General features: G+C 52.0%; 1 protein-coding gene and 1 long non-coding RNA gene across 2 annotated transcripts in view; both read left to right on the forward strand.

The window, feature by feature from the left end:
• Cdh13 (cadherin 13) overlaps positions 1–16,968 on the forward strand; it is a 1,069,859-nt gene that overhangs the window by 885,183 nt on the left and 167,708 nt on the right. The window contains exon 8 of the mRNA XM_004646558.2: positions 13,782–13,922. Within this exon, the coding sequence (XP_004646615.1) occupies positions 13,782–13,922 (141 nt within the window). The remainder of the gene's footprint in view (positions 1–13,781; positions 13,923–16,968) is intronic.
• LOC111814116 lies at positions 419–13,320 on the forward strand. Its single transcript, XR_002819186.1, has 3 exons — positions 419–431; positions 12,748–12,751; positions 13,235–13,320. It is a non-coding gene; the product is annotated as an uncharacterized LOC111814116 (long non-coding RNA).

Below are 16,968 nucleotides of genomic sequence, written 5' to 3' on the forward strand. Positions count from 1 at the left end.
TCTAAGCCAAAATCAGCGTTGCGCACGAACACATTTGACTTAAGGGACAGCGTGTAATGCTGATTAAAAGTAACCCTGGATGGTAGATTTGATTAGGAGACCATGGCCACATGGGGGCAGGATTTGAAAAACTGCAGTGACTCAACCCAAGGAAGCCCACGTCGGTGGCACTTTTCTGAGTGGAGGACGTAGCCCTGATTAAGCCCCTGAAATTAATGGGCAGGAGTTATTACCATGCTGAGGCCCATTGCTGGGCCAGGGTTGGAAAGCGGCAATTGCTACAAGTCGTAGGCATTTAGAACCTAATTTTAGCAACCTCCTCTAACCCTGGGTGGGCTCCTGCGCTTTTGTCACTGGGAGTCCGTAATTGAATTCTCTGGATGTTGTGACCAGGGTGTAACTTTGTGATGCCGATTACCCAGCAGAGCACAGTTTTTCGTCTGACCAGCGTGCAGAGGGCACCGCTCCTCTCGCTCCTCCGCTGCACTTGATGTGGGGGCGAGGAAGGCAAAAGACCACCTTGCCACTTCGTGTAACCTAGTAAGACTCATTTAGATTCTACGTAGATCATTTAATAACAGATTTTGTAAAACCTTAACATAAGGAGCTACAATAAAACGTATTCTCTTTTATTACCCACACAGAGAATGACATTTTAGATGGTAATGAATTGAAGCCCAACAAAAGCTATTTGCTTTCTGCGAGTGCTTGGTGAACGCCAGGAACAGGAGTTTCCTGATTTTACACTGTGGCAATGATGGCCCCCCAGGGCCGCCAGCGACAGCCCCCAACTGGCTTCAAGGAGGTTTATCTGAGCAACACTTTCCCGAGCCTGTTTGTGTTTTTTGAAAGGTCATTTCAGCACAGGCCCACCCACCAGAGGCTCCCACCCCTCCCACTCTGTCAGGCCCTTTCTGTCCTGCATGTGGGCTGAGGATGAGTGTCTGGCCTGGGCTGAGACGGGGCTAGGAGAAGCCTGGCGGTGAAGGAGAGCCCACCCTGGTGGTCCCTAAGCACCCAGAGGCGCCCCTTGCATGAATGTTGCACCATAAGGCAGGAAGGGTCTTCTCCCACTCACTCCAGGAAAGCTGCAGCCTCCTCCCCAGCCCACCTGCATAACCAGAGACCCACTGGGCCAGTCTGACCTCACCCAGCCTGGCCACTGGACCAGTGACCTCCATGGCCCAGAATGGAGACTGGAGGCCAGGTGCTGTGCAGTGACTGCCATCATCCACCCACGAAAGTCATTCGATGTCCGTGGAGAGACTGGACTCAGCCCGTGAGACACCTCCCCTGCGTGATTTTGAGTAAGCTCCATGTATTTTCAAAGGCAGTGGCCAAAAGCTCACAGCAAGGCAATGTATCAGGAGCTCTGTGTCTCAGACAGCCAGGTGTTGGGGACGTGACAGGACGGAGCAGGAGGCAGGTCCTTGCCCTCCCTGCCTCTCTGCAGACTGCCAGGCACATGAGGTGAAGCCGCCCACAGACTGATTTGCCATACACCCCACCAGGCTGGGAGCACATTCGTCTTCCTGCTGGGCAGGCTTTGCAGGAGAGGTCTGGAGGCCATTGTACTCCAGAGGGTTGGAAAGGAAGTGACAGGAAGCTGAGTGGGAAGGCGGGTAGCCCTGGGAGGCGGGCGAGGGCAACAGCTGGTAAGCCTGTCGCCTCTTGGAGCTGGAGGCTAGTGGACATCTGAGCTCCCCACGGACTGTGTCAGCTTCTCATGGGTCCTGTAACAGTGACCACAGTTAGTGACTTCAAATGACACAAGTGTATGGTTATTACTTCTGCAGGTTCGAAACCCAGAGTGAGTCTTGCACCTCCCCGTGCTAAGGTCAAGCTGTAGCAGGGCTGGCTTCTCTGGAGGGCCCAGCAGAAGCGCATGTCCTTGACTGTCCAGCTCCTGGAGGCCTCCTGCTCTCCTGGGCTTACAGCCTGTCCCTCCCCTAATGGCCAGCAGCGTAGCAGGCTCAAAGCAGCCTCCACCTCCTCCTCTCTTCTTCCTCCCTCTTCCAAGTGCTCTTGGGAGGACATTCAGACAGCCCTGGGGAGTCTCCTCACTGCAAGATCTTTCACAAAGTCCGTAGGACATGGACGTCTTTGGGGGCCATTGTTCTGTCTGCCTTAGAAGATGTGAATGCTGTAGGATAGTGGTCACCAGAAGCCAGGACAGGGAGGGGACAGAATAGAGAGAAGCTAGATAACAGGTACCCAAATCCAGTTAGCTAGGGAGAGGAAGTTCTGATGCCCTTTTGCACAGCTGGGTGACTCTAGTCTAGAGAATTTATTATGTTTCAAAACAGCTGGAGGAAAGAAGTTTGCAGCCTCTTTGCAAAAAAAGAAATGATAAATGTTTCAGGGGATGCAAAAGCTAATTACTCTGGTTTGCCATACACAACTGCACACAATATCACACCAGTACACCGTAGAATGACGTGATTACAATGCACCAATTAATTTTTTTTTTTTTTCGGAACTGGGGATTGAACTCAGGCCCTTGCACTTGCCAGGCAAGCACTTATTCTACTGAGCCATCTCCCCGGCCCCTCCATTAAAATTTTAAAAAATAAAATGGACAGAAAAAGACACGCACGGTTCCCGAGCCCAAGCTGGACGGCAGCTTTCGCTCACCCCTGTGTGCTCTGCGTGATGCGTGATGTGACTTAGCACCCTGCACAGTGGACAGCGCTACACAGTGTCACTAAGTCACCCAAAAGAGAAGCGTTCCTCATGGCTATAAATGGCGCCAAGAAAGCAGCAAGAGTAGCTCTGGGAAGACAAAGAAGGCTGCTTGATGGGGACACCACCTGAGTGACAATTTTAAGGACAGAGTGTTTCCCAGGGATGGTGCACAAGGGATCAGGGTGGTGTGGGCAGAGGACAGGGCACTGTGAGCTGCAGACAGCCCGGTGTCACAGGAACTCTGTGCCATGTGAGGGGACAAGATGGGACGAGGGCTTGTCATTTGCTCATGAGGTGCTGGGACGCTGTGTCCAGCTGCTGACGGGCGATTGGAGGGTGTACCGGGGCGCAGAGCAGGCAGTGCTGTGGACACCTCCTTCTACCCTGCTGAGGGTGGTGAGCGATGCGGAAGGAAGCAGAGGGGCCAGTTCAGAAGCAATGGATGTGACTCAGGGCAGGCCGCGGGGGATGCAGGTCCTATGACGGCCAGACAATAAAGACAGTCATCTCTGGAAGGGTCCAGAGGAGCACGTGCTGCACTTGGCAGCGGGTTGTCTGCAGAGAATGGCTGAGGGCAGCTCACGAGTGCCACCAGTGCTGACGTCACTAGGGAGAAAGGCCTGCAGGCAGGGGACAGGGGACGGCACCGAGAGGGAACAGTAAAGCAGAGGCATCTAGAAGAGGGTCAGAAGCAGATGTAGGGTAGAAGGCACTGCAGTCCAGTACTTTCCAGGAATGCACTTTTTTTCCAGAATGGAGGACATAAGGGAATTTTCACAAAGGATAACCTCTGGGAAACTTTTCCGTGTTTCATTTGTACTGCATCCTAAGCAGGAGAGTTTAAATTAATGTACCTAAGACCCGTACTGACCTATGAGTGTTCCATGCTCATAGAGAATGGTGAGATAAGGCACCCCCCCAGGGCATCCTAGCGCCAGTTCTGGGGACCGCCTGTGTGTGAAGGAGCCACCCCTGGCTCCCCATGCATCCTAGACCAAGCACCCACTCACACTCCACATCCTGAACACCTGCTGGGACCAGGTGTGATACTGCTGTGCCAGATGGTGGCCCACAGCCAGGAAGACAGCGATGAACACACAGTACAGTGCAAAACAGTGCCAAAGCCCTCGTGAAGAGCCTTGACACCATATTTCATTTTTCCTCATCTTTAGGGGTCACTATTTCTTTGTCTCACTCAAATAAACAAGAAACACAGACATGTTCAGTTCTGAGCCAGCTGTACCCACTGGAGATTCCCTTTGTCTCCTTGCTGGGAGTCTTGGAAGGTGGGGCTCCAAGGGTCCTCTGGGGACTTTCGGGGACCCATAGCCTGCATCCCGCCTCACAGAGCTTGACCCCAGTGGCCTCAGGGCCTGTCCTCAGCCTGCGCCTCCAGGTTCTTCTCTGGTTGCTCCCTTCCCCAAGTTCATTCCATGCACACCTACCCTTTGCATGAAGACTCAGCCCCAGACCTGCAATAAGCAGAAGCCACAGGAAAGCTGCCGATGCTGTCCCGGCCAAAGGGCCACGCCGTTCCCCAGCTGCACCTCCTGAGCACACAGCTCACTCTGCTGCTGCCCCACAGGCTGCTGATGCCTGTGTGGGGTCCACCAAGCCAGGGGCCCAGGGGCAGTAGAAGCAGCTTCCATCTCCTTCTCTTTCCGTAGCATGATCTGGAGCAGGCCCAGGGGCAGGCTTTGGAATAGCTGGTCCCCACAGAGACAGACCTCCTTCCATAGTCCTTTTCCACATCCCAAAGTAGGCAGCACCTTCAGAAGGCTTCGCCCCTTACTTTCCTCCAGACCCCACGGCCAACCACAGGGCCCAGGTCCACAGGCCTCTCCTCTGTGTTGCCACAGTCCCCCTCGCTCATGCCAGCTTATTTGCTCCGGTTTTCTCAGTGCAGGTCTCTCTCTGCTCCTGAGCTTGGTTCTTGTCATTCATCCACCATGCAGCACAATGTCTGACACACAGCAAATGCTCAATGAGAGTCTAGGGAATTGAACAGGCTCCACACAGCCCACCTGGGTGCCCTGCACTCTCCTTCTTTCACACAGACCTTACCCAGGACCATCCCATAGCACTTGCCTCCCTGGACTTAGATATTTTCTTTTGGTTCATTTCTTGGGGCTAAAAACCCACCACAGGCAGCTCTGCATTGTTCATCACTTCCTCGAAGAGTTTCTTGAACATAGTAAACACTAAATAAATGTTTCAGTAGAACCACCTGAATGTGAACTATTTGCCAGTGTGGGTCTGAAGGAGTTGATTCTCCCAGGTAGGCTGTGAACGCCACTGACAGTTTGTTTACTATAACTCATCAATAACATCCGGAGCTGTATGCTTCGCGTGGAAATGTTTTGCTTGCTTCTGGTGCCCCTCAACCTCCAATCTATCACTTGGGTTATCCCACCACATATGTCTAGCGGGCACTGTTTATTTCCCCTGTTGCTTCTCCACCCTGCCGGCTTTGTCAGTAGCCAGTAAATCCGGGCAAATGAGTTCTGCTCCTTATCCACCGCGCTCCAGCCCAGCATGAAAAAGCAGCAGGTGACAGCCAGGAACATGGATGTTCACATTAGCCCTGGGAAGCAAGGGGAAGCGGCCTCAGGACACGCAGCCGTCACAGCAGCTTCACCTGTCGCTGGTGGTGCCCGGGGAGCACACGGAAAGGTGACTCTTGCTACCTGCAGTGGGAGTCGGCTGCTGCTTACGAGGGTACGTGTGAACCTCCCACTGGATTTATGGACTGCCTATTCCCAGTGTGATGTGGTTCGAGTGGATAAATCAAAGCCCAGACAGACAACAATTCCTTCTGCTTCAGATAATGTTTTCCCCAATCTGGTGTGATATTTATAGACCAGGTGGCAGGTGCCATGACTCAGAGAAGAATGTGGGCTCTCTGGGAAACGTGGCGCCAGGAGCCTGGCAGCGGCCCTCCTGGTGGGCAGGGCAGATGCGCCGACAGCTGAGGGAACTGCAGCCTGTCTCGCCGTACGGCTCACACTAGCACTTCCCATCAGCAGTGCCGGACACGCTAGACAGCAAAGGGTCACGCTGGCAAAATTCCTGCTTGCGACTTTGCTGAACTCCTGAAGCAGAGTGTGTGTACTGGACTCGGTTCTTACCAGCTCTCAGCGGCTGACTTTGTGTCTCTTCCACCTACACGCACTGGAGTGACATCACATCAAATCAGCTCACAGACCAACCCTGGAACCACCAAAATGGACACACGTTACACCCGAGAAGCCTCTGTGGGCAAACATATATAGATACACCATTCTCTATCATTCATGATTGTAAAAACATACATCCATAGCTGGCTAATCATTATGCAGTTGTGACATCCCTAGGACTGAATTAGTAGCAGAAGATGAAGCGCTAAACAAGACGCGGCCCCTCATCTAACAGAGCTCAGACTGTCGTGGTCAAGAGAGCCAATAAGCTAGTAATCAATAGACAGGAACATCACAGGCTGCAGTAAGCGCTAGAGGAAAAACTGTTCCTTATGTAGCACTGCGTAACGAATTTACCTTAAAGCTTAGTGACTTCAGCCCATAGGAATTTGTGATGTCACAGCTTCTTGCCCACGAACCCTGCTCCATGATATCCTCCGCTTACTGGGCTCTTCCAGGGCTGTAACTGCTGTGCGGGTCCAGCTTCTGCAGTCTCCCCCGAAGCATTGATGGGGGAGGGTCCAGGCCCTGGCTCACGAGGGGCCCGCGGCCAGGATTCCATTCCTGTGACCTTGCTGAAGATCCCCCTCCTGTTCATGCCTCATCATCTCTAGAAGAGGACTCAAAGACCCCACCCCGCGTAACAGCTGCTAACTGCTAAGCCTGGAGTCCAGCTCTCCGCTTCGCAGGTCTTCTTGCCTCCTCTATCCAGCACATGCCCTCGGAGTGCTGTTATTCTCCCCACTGTTGAGATGAGGAAACTGACGTGAGGAAGGCATCAGGAGAGGAAGTCATCAGGAGAGGAAGGCATCGGTAGCTCAGCTGAGATCACTGAGATCTAGTAAGCGACGGACCCAGGGAAATCGCACTTGGTCGGAGCTTCCTGCCGCCTTCCTGTCGGCTAGCCTGTGCCGCTCAGGCCCTAGCCTTCAGAGACCTGCAGGCCAGGGAAAGTGGCCATTAGCAGAAGCACGAAACCACCCGTGTGAAGAAGCAGACAGGTAACATTCAAAAGCAAGAAAAAGTGGCGTGCACTGGAGAGAAACCCACAATCTGCAGCAAGAGATGCAGGGAAGGGGTGAGCAGAGAGGGCCGGTACGTGCGGGGGCTGATGGCAGAGGCTCTCCGTGTGACTGCTCGTCGGCTTCGCCCACCGCTGCCATTATTTAGTGATAAACGTTCCGTTAAACGCGTACTTGCGTAGAAGTCGGTGTTGCTGTGTAGGACATCAAGGGTCCTGAGATTGATTACGAGCCATATTTAATGACACAGCTTGATTCCTTTCTCAAAATGAAATGTTTAGTTTTCAAATCAGCATGCTCAGCAAACCTAGCCTGTGTCTGTGGAGACACCGAGGTTCTTGCCAAAGACACATCATCTCCCTCTGCGTCAGGGATCGATACTTCCCAATGGTTCGGGACACCCAGGGGACGATCGCCAGAGCAGGGGACATGTGGGACTGTGGGATGCAGACCTAAAGAGCAGCCCGGATCTCGCAGATACATCTTTTTTTTTTTTTTTTTTTTTTTTTTTTTTTTTTGTGGCCAGCTCAGCCCACCCAGGGACGGGACTGGCACAGCTTGTGGTGCCGGGGATCAAACCGCAGTCCCTGCATACCTGCCTAAACTTGCTTAAGCAGGTGCTCTGGACCGCTGAGCTACCTTACCAGCCCTCGCAGGTATATCTTACAGGTCAGATGGGAAAATCAGAGGTGCCAATTCTGTTTTCAAGTTGGACACAGTGTATCTCTTGGGCAAAGGAGAATCCCACCTCCTTAGGACTCTAGAGCTCCCTGAAATCGGAGTAGATGCTGGAGACCGGTGGCAGTGGCTTGGAAGCACCACTCATATGTTCCGGCCTTAAGATATAATTTAGTTCAGGAAAACAATAATAAAGCATCATTGCCAAGAATGAAAATAAATTGCCACCTGTGGTGCTGAGTCCTAGAGAGGCCTCGGGGGCAAAGGCATGGCTCCTGCACTGGAAATTTGTGCCGTGCACCTAGGGAGCTAGCACATGGAATTCAGAATAAACAACGAGAAACACAGCTCTCGCCTCCTGGAGGGAAGGGGAGCTAAGCACCGCAGCAGTCCCTGAATCTGAAGAGTGGCCTGAGTCCAGCTCAGAATGCGGCACAGAGTGGACTAGAAAGGGGCTCCGCTCACGCAGCTGGTCAGGGAGCCAGGCTTCTTCCTTTCAAGGAAGTGGAAAATGGGGGTTGAGGAAAGCTCAGGGCGCCACGTGCACCTCACCCTTTGGTCAGCGTCAGTCCTGTAGCTTGCCTCGCTGCACGGAGATGGGCCATTGGCCTGACTTCTTGTTCCTCGAGTCCAGGGAAGTAGGACTTGGTGAACACATGGCACTGTCTCCACCACAGGTGCGTTTGGTGCCTGGCAGCCCACACTGATTCTGGCTGCTTCTGTACCTCAGAGAACCTCAGGGGCCCATACTGGCATACGGTATGGAGCCCAGGAGACAGCTGAAGCTGGCGGGTGGAGGGACAGCAAAGCTTTGAGAACAGGGCTTGCACCTTTCAGAAAGCTTGCTGGAGTTGGAGGCCTAGCTCTCCTCTGAGGCTCAGGCTGGATAGACAGGATTGGAGGTGATGGCACCCACCTCGTCTCTGAGCCTTGAGGCGGATAGACACAGGCAGCAGGAGCCCATGGAGAGCACAGTTTGAGCGTGGGAGGGCCGTGGGCTGTTCTCTGTCCTGTTCAGTCCATTTGCCTAGTGACAGAGCAGCTAGACAGACAAAGGTCTTGCCCCCAGAGTTCAGTGCCTCTCATAAAGACAGAGAAACATGAGGGCAGTGATTTTCCTCCTGAAATATTCCAGAAAGCAGCACATGGGCCGGCCTGATAGCTCAACAGACTAAAGGGCCTGCTTAGGCAGACACAGTGGCTGGGTTCAGTCCCCAGCCTACCATGCTGGCCCCTCCCACGGGGCACGCTGAGATCGTGATTGAGATTGGGTGTAGTGGCACATGCCTATAATCCCAGCGTTTTGGGAGGCTGAAAACAGTAGGCTCACTACAACTCCGATCTATGTAGTGAGACCCTGTAGACCCAGCAGACCCTGTCCTAAATACATTTTTTAAAAAGAAAGAAGGAAAGAAAGCAACACATACACAAACATGCCTTGCACCCTGGAGTTGTATGGGGAAAGTAAGAGGATTGGCCCTCCACTCACATTCCATATTCTCAGAATCTGCCTGTCCCAGCCTGGATGGGGAGTGGGTTGAGTCTGCCAGCTCTGGCCGAGAGCCATGGCTGGTTTCTAGACGAAGCCTCGTGCAGTCATCAGAGGGGCTTTCAGAGGTGGGTGGACCTACCATGTGTGACACGAGGCCGAGGACGCCATGCTGGGATAGATTCACAGTGTAGTGCTAAGATGGAGGGCGTGAGTGCTTCCTGCTCTAACAGTAGGCAGCCTGGATAAAATATAAGAGACAGAAAGAGGGCTGCTCTCGTCGCTTGCTCACTGCTTGCTGCTTGCTGCCACCCTGCCTTAGAGCCAACCAGCTATGAGCTAAAACCTCTGTGCACTGGGAGCCAAATGAAGCTTTCCTCCTGTAACTTCAGGTATTGGGTATGTTATCTCAGCAACAAGAAAAGTAACTTAGACACCGAGGGAGTTGCACACGACCTGTGGCCACTGGAGCCCATTTCTTGGATCAGGAGAGCTTTGCCAAGAAGGTCACCCATAGCTAGCTGCCGGCGAGCCAAGGTCTGGTCTGGCGGGGGAACCAGTGCAGAGTGGCCTGCGAGGGAGGTGGGCAGCACTGAGCCTACGCACTCAGGCAGCGTGACCACGGGAGCAGGCAGGGCTTCTCAGGGGAGGTTCAGCCAGCATGACATGCCGAGAGCAAGGAGCTGCGAAAGCTCAGCAATGCATGTGGAGTCTTCTCTCATTCTTAAATACGGAGCTGGTCTTTTGCATTTCGCAGGAGGGTACCTTTACTATGGGTTACTCCCCTTAAGTTATCGTTCTATTTCATATTCATTATAGAAAAAAAACAAAATACCAGCAGCATTTGATCTTCGCGTTGCAGGTCATAGTGGAACTCGGAAGCAGCCCCAGTGGTGGCGGTTGACTGAGGGAGACGGCAAAATGCAACGTACAGCTGGGGGATGGGGTTCTGTGGATGTGTGTGTGTGTGTGTGTGTGTGTGTGTGTGCAAATGTGCGTACTGAGTATGTGTGTGTCAGGGTGTGTGTGTGTGTGTGTGTGTGTGTGTGTGATGTCCAGATGAAGGCAGGAGACACACCAACCAAACAATATTGCCTGCACCTTAGGACTAGAGTGGCCCAAGGGTGGAGAAGGATACAAAATTTACACCTTAGAAATGACTGCATCATTTTTATTTTCCTACACAGTTGCAAAAATATTTTAGTAATAAAAACATTTTTAGCACTAGCCAGAAATTTGAAGTTGTTGAAATAGCTCATCCCAAGCCCTATAATTTATCTGCTTCATAGTCTAATTGATTCCCCACTGGATTAATCAATCTATTTCCCATTATAGCTGTAAAGTTTTATTTACTCCAGGAGATGGGAATTGATGGGTTCATTTTTAGAAGTTATTTAGAAACTTTGTCAGACTACAAAGGAGCCCCACCGAAGAGTCTGCCCATCCTCTGCTATCAGGAATGTGCACTGGCCTCTGCTTAACAGAGACCAACTTGAGCAGAAGTTACCTCCGCGGGGGTGGGGCTGTCCCCCAGCTTGTCCCTTGACCTCCTTAGGAAGAGATCCGATGCCTCCCACCACTGTCTCTGGCCCCCAGCACAACAGTGGGACAGGCTGCTCACTGTGTGCCAGTTAAGGGGTCACATCAGCCAACTAAATAAAATAAAATAAAAAACATTTTCTGAACAAAAAGAATTATTTTTGTACAGGAGAAAATGGTTAAAAAGATGAATTTATGAAATGCCTAGAATGCCATCATAAAGAGTCTGTTGGGGCACAGTGCTGCGGTAGGACAGCTCTTATTCTTCCTTGTTAATAACCAGATAATTGATCATCCCATTAGTTGCAATAGTAGTCAAAACTGCCTGGCTGCTGCTCACTGACCATCTAAATCAAGTGTCTCGAGGAAAGGGAAAATGTCTTGGTGCCTTGAGTTCACAAAATCGGAAGGCGAACTGGCCAAAGGACAGCTGGGACGTGGGCTCAAGCCACGTTCGGAGGACGCCACCTCTGGCCCTCAGTCTGTGCTGCCTGCATTCTCAGGCTGCCTTTCTCCGAGTGGGTCCAGATTCCCCAGGGCCAGCTCCAGATCGGTGACTGCCACCGTCAGTTTCCACAGAAAGAGAACTGCTTTTCACTAAGCGTTCTGAAAAACAGTCAGGTCCAGAACTGAACCTCAGTCTCTGGGCGACCACTTGGTTTATGCAGCCATCATATGGCCCTGGAAACGGGAAGCCCTGTTGACTTCCAGGCCTGAGCCACATGACCACAACTAGATCAGGGCGGAGGCAGCCCTGCTGAACTCCCTGGAGGAAGGGTGGTCCCCTGGGCGAATTACAGCACAGCTGTCCAGACTCCATGTGCACCCAGCAGTTAGACAACTTTGTGCACATCCGTTCTGTTGGCGCTGGCGTAAGCCAAAATGTCACATGCAGAGCTGCCCGGGAACACATCAGCATCCCCTCCATGATCGGGTACCATTTTACCCAACTGATCAAACCAGTACTCCTTAAATTACTAGCTCAGAAGCTTTCAGTTACAGAAATAACCCATAAAGGCCTGTGGGAGTAAACAGCTATCCACCTTTCAAAGAGAATTGCAAGTTTTGGGCAGAGCTAGCCTCAAGCTAGTCCTTCTGCTGTGGAAGCTCCCGGGTGTGGATGGAGCCCAGCGATCTCCATGGCTCTTCTGAGCTTTGCTCTTCAGGGACTGTCTTAATTATTGCTTGGTATAACCCAGGGGTTTGGGACCTGTCACACTGGTGGGGCTGTTTGTGCCATTTTAAACACCTTTTATTTTTGTTGCTGAACGCAGTTCAATTCAGACTCTCTGTGTGAGTGATTAAGAAACCAGTCCAAATTGGTTTAAGCAAATAAGGAAAATAAATGCCTTCATTAGCTGGAAAGTCCTTGGCAGCGGGGTCTGCAGCCCGGTGTGACAAAGCCGCTCCAACCCAGCCACCGAGAACCAGTCGTTTCTCTCCAAGGTGCACATGCAATTTTCCTACCATCCTGGCTTTATTCTCAGGCTGGCTCGTGGCCCATGTCCACTGCAGGGCAGGATGGCCCGCCCGGCCTCCCCATGGAGCCAGTCTCGGCTCACACCACAGCCCCTGGGAGCTACCGCTCCCCCTCCCCCGGCTCCTCCTGCCCTCCGCTGCCCACAGGGCCCGGCCTGCACTGGCCACCTCACTCTCTGATAGTGGCTCATTGGCCGAGTCTGCTAGGCAGAAAGCAGAAGAAGACAATCAACCCAAATGGCACAGGCAGAGCAGTCGGGGAGCACCAAAGGAAGTGTGGGTGCCCGCACCAGGAGAAGACTCAGGCGAGGAGTGTCTGTGCTTCAGCTGGGCACCATCATTGGCTGCCAGCCAGTGTCTCTCCATCCCTGTGTCACTGCTGTCTAGGTAGTTGCTTGGGATGCTTAACGGTTGCCCAGTATCTGTCAAATAGTCCAAGTGAAAATCACAGGCAATGAAAGGCAGCAGACAGTACAGTGCTTCTGATGTTAAATTTATCAGATCGTGGTTGGATTACAATCCACTTCCCAAATTTCACATTTTGGGAGACTAAACAGACAATGCCAGCATAAGTGACCCAAAACCTCACTTGATAAAATGGGCACAATCAGTGCAGTTTGACATGCCTGTTGGAATGACTAAGTATAAACGTTTTTTAATAAAGTACAGGAATTCAAAGCCTAGTTCACCAGAAATTTCAACAAATGTGAGCTCCCAAAGCTGCCTTCTTTATCCTGATTTCATCACCCAAGGTAGCTTGGTGTCCATCTTCAGGAATTCAACTGTGGAGTGCCTGATGTGGCTAGGAGCATCAAACCCAGAATGGAATGTTCTGAACTATATCGCATGTCCCCTCTCTCATGGCCATCTCCAATCTGTGAACAGTGACCGTCATATTGGGGAGATTTCAAAGGAAGCTTTATACCCAGTAGGTGAAAACACTGTGACTGATTACAGATCCACCTGGGGCGGGGACTGCTGGCCACATTCCCAAACACTAATCTACACCTAATTTGTTTTTTAATCTTGTATTTATGTACTCATTTGGTATAGGGTCTCACTACACAGCTTGGACTCCCAGTGATCCTCCTGTCTCATCCTCCCCAGCTCTGAGATTACAGCCTGTGCCACCACACCCAGTGTTGGTGGCCAGCACGGTGTACCAGGACTCTGGGGCTAGCACAGTATACAGTACTGGTGATCAGACCCGGGTCCTTGTGCTTGCCAGGCAAGCGCTTAGACCGCTAAGCTATCTCCCTGGGCTGTAACCTAAATCTAAATGCCATATTTAGGCTGGCCAGATAGCTCAGCAGAATAAAGCACCTGCTTCAGCAGAGCGCAGCTGCTGGGGTTCAATCCCCAGTGTGCCTGTGCCAGGCCCACTCCAGGGACACTCCGAGACAGTGATTGAGACTGAGAGTGGTGGCACGTGCCTCTAACCCCAGCCCTTGGGAAGCTAAAAACAGGAGAATCACTGCGAATCTGATCTATCTAGTGAAACCCTGTAGACCCTTTAGACCCTGTCCTAAATTAAGTAAATCTGAGGGTTTTTTGTTTGTTTGTTTTTTTGAACTGGGATCAAACTCAGGACCTTGCACTTGCAAGGCAGACACTTATACCACTGAGCTATCTCCCTGGCTCCCATAAATAAATAAATAAATAAATAAATAAATAAATAAATAAATGCCATTTCTGCTGTGTTTTGCTTTGCAGACTCTGGAAAACCCCAAGTACGAGTTGATCATCGAAGCTCAAGATATGGCTGGTCTGGACGTGGGGTTAACAGGCACAGCAACGGCCACAATAGTGATTGACGACAAAAATGACCACTCACCAAAATTCACCAAGAAAGAGGTAAATTTCTGCTGAACACCACTGCAAGGGCTGCAGCCATGATTGCGGATCAGTATTAATCTGTGTACTGCAGTGGTTGCTAGCTCCCTGATTTGCAAAAATCAAAGTGCTCCTTTGTGGGAGAGATGATGGCATTCTGCAGGAATTCTGTCTGGTGTTTTGTTTTGGGTTTGGGGGTGTGTGTGTGTGTGTGTGTGTGTGTGTGTGTGTGAAGTTGAAATACCAGAGCAGAGCTCTTGAGAACAAAAGCATTGAATCTTACAAAAGTCCACAAGAAAATAACTTTTAATGCCAGCGTGCCATTTTCATAGTTTTATGGGTGTTATTTAGTGCTGCAGCATGCAAGCCCCATTGTGCTTTTAGCATGACAATGGCTATTTTTTTCAGTAAGTACAGATTGCGAGGGCAGGCTGAGCAGGGCAACCAGGAGGTGAGGCAGATGTCCTTGGCAATAACAAGGTGGCCAGGAACTTATAAATACCAACCAAGTTAGCTGGTCTCGGAGAGTCATTATTTATTCCTGAGTCCTGTGCTTCTGCGGTTATGGATTGTGGGTGGCTTCGCGCCCGTTCTGCAGGAGCGATGTCTGGGGAAGGGCTGAAGACATAAGGTCACAGCAGCTGCTGAAGTCGTGCACAAGCCAGGATGTCATTTGCTCTGTGCGTCTGACAGAAGTGTGCTGAGGTCTTGGCTTCTCTGGGGGTCAGAGCCAGGGCCTCACACTTGACCCCTGGCCACTGGCCTAGTGAGGAGCCCCCGAGGTGCTGAGCCTTGGCTGTGCCACCGTGGCGTGCTCCTGTCTCCCTCTGTCCCCTGACCTGACCGTGTGAGTTTGGTTTCCTTAACCAGCTCTACAAATGTGGAGTTTACTGTTAAACGAGGCCTGATGGCCCATGCCTATGACCTCACCGTTCTAGGAGGCGGAGGCAGGGTGATTGCAAGTTTGAGCTCAGTAGGGATAAGTTAGTAGTGAGACCTTCTCTCAGAGTGAAAAAAGTAAAGAAGGCTGAGGATTCACAAAGGCTTTGGTTCAATGCCTAGTAACACATGTACACACACACACACACACACACACACACACACTCAAAGAACTTTAGTAACAACACCAGGGTCGTAAACAGAGAAAGCAGCAGAAATCTGGAGTGAGCCAGATGCTGGGTCTTGGAAGCGATGCACAACTGCAGCACAGGCCCCTCATCCACTGCTGGTGGTCTCACCCTCTGAGGCCTTTCCATACTGGACCAGCCCTGGGGGCCACCCAAGGAATCACAGGGCTTCCCTTGGCGGCTGGAGACAAGTAGGCCCTCTGAGCCCTCCAGGGGTTCCCCATGACCTCCGCACCTCAGGAGTCTTGCGTGACTCGTGTATGGGTAGAAATCACCGTCCCCAAGGCTGCCCGGGGCACACAGGATGCCAAGCTGAGCACAGCAGAAGCCGCAGTCACTGCACGTGGCTCCACTCCATGGTGTGCTGTGACAGCAGCCCACTCCACATTGTGTCTGTGCCTCCCAAGCTGGTAGCATCCCCCACCTGCTACCCTGCAGAAGATGGGGGAGGAGGTTGCAAGGTGAGAAACCACCTCTGGCTCCAACAGTTGTGGAGAACACTGAATGGAATAGTTTAAAAGATCCCTCTGCTGGCAAAACCTGGGTGATGGAAGAACAGTGCTCTGCTGGGGGCCAAGATGTGGTCCTCAGACAGCTCAGACTTCTTCCCTGGGGACACTTTCCTGGACGCCTCCTGGTGCCTCGTTGAATCTGTGCTCCTCAGAGCATTCCCTGGGGCTATCTCTGTTTTGAAACACCTAAGGCATACTGCAATACTTAATCAAAACATAACAATGAAAGCGAAGCTAAGCTAACCCCCGTGTAAAGTAGGACACTGAGGACCCACCAGTGTCGCTGGCTGTGAGGGTAATTAGTCAGTGCAGCGCAGCCCTGAGTGTGTCTCCTGTCACTCGGGGCAAAGACAAACACCTGCTTAGTCATGGCCTGAACACAAGGGTAAAGACAGTTTTCTTTTTGGTACTAATATTGCTGGCTTCAAGGAAGAATTTAACGCATGCCTTAAAGTTAAGCCAATGACACTGACAAGCATAAGGGAAATGCCGTCCCCTGTGACCACTGGCACAAGCACAAGAATTCTGAATGAACACTGGACAATGAGCCTGGGATTCCCAAAGGGCAGAGCTGATGTCTGGACTCAGAGAGGGCTGGAAGGAAGAAAATGAGATGCACAGGTAGCAGCAGGCCTGACAGCCTCTCCTGGATGGGAAGCATCCCCGAGGACTTCTGTCAGGTGTTGGATAAATTAAAGGAGCAGTGGAGTGTCCCTGAAAAGCTGGCATCCTTTGTCAGTGAAGAGGGACGTGTGCGTTCTGGGTAGCAGACCCACCAGAGAAGGCGTAGAGTGTGATGGAGAGCCGGCCCTGGAATCGGGTCTGGGGCCACCCTCCGCCAGCCGCCACCGGAAGTGAGCCTGCTGCCTGCTGCGTCCTTGCTTCTGCCCCTGTGCACAGGAGTGGTGACAGAGCCAGCCTCGTGGGGTCTTCATGGATGTTTCTAAGCTAACCATGGAAAGCTCGGCCCTTGTGCCTGTCACCTGCCATTCTCTGGGGCGCTGGGGAGGATGACGGTGGGATGAAGGCAGCGGTGAAGATAGGAAGGAAGGAGGCAGTGGCGAGGAAGATGTTGATCTGGTGATAGTGACTGGCAGACCTTCGGCCCAGCGGACCCTCCCTTCGTGCTGAGAGGCTATGGCCTCCCCTCAGCATGACAGCAACTCTGCTCCCAGACCCTAAACTCCCTGCCTCCAAGTTCTAGGGGAAAAGAAATTCTAGGGGGCAGGGCAGAACCCCTGAACAGCTTCACTGTGAGGTCGGAGTTGGCGGCAAAGGCAAAGGCAGGAGGAAGAGCTGCGGGTAGGGAAGGAACAGCCCTGTCTCCGGTGAGGACCGGAAGGCGTGGCCCCACGGTTGGGGGTGGCAGAACAGCGCCACGTACTGTGCCCCTCAGCTGTGACATTGAGGGGAACTGATCTTGGAGTC

The sequence above is a fragment of the Octodon degus genome, unplaced genomic scaffold, assembly GCF_000260255.1.
Source record: "Octodon degus isolate 3935 unplaced genomic scaffold, OctDeg1.0 scaffold00271, whole genome shotgun sequence".
NCBI classification, from domain to species: domain Eukaryota; kingdom Metazoa; phylum Chordata; class Mammalia; order Rodentia; family Octodontidae; genus Octodon; species Octodon degus.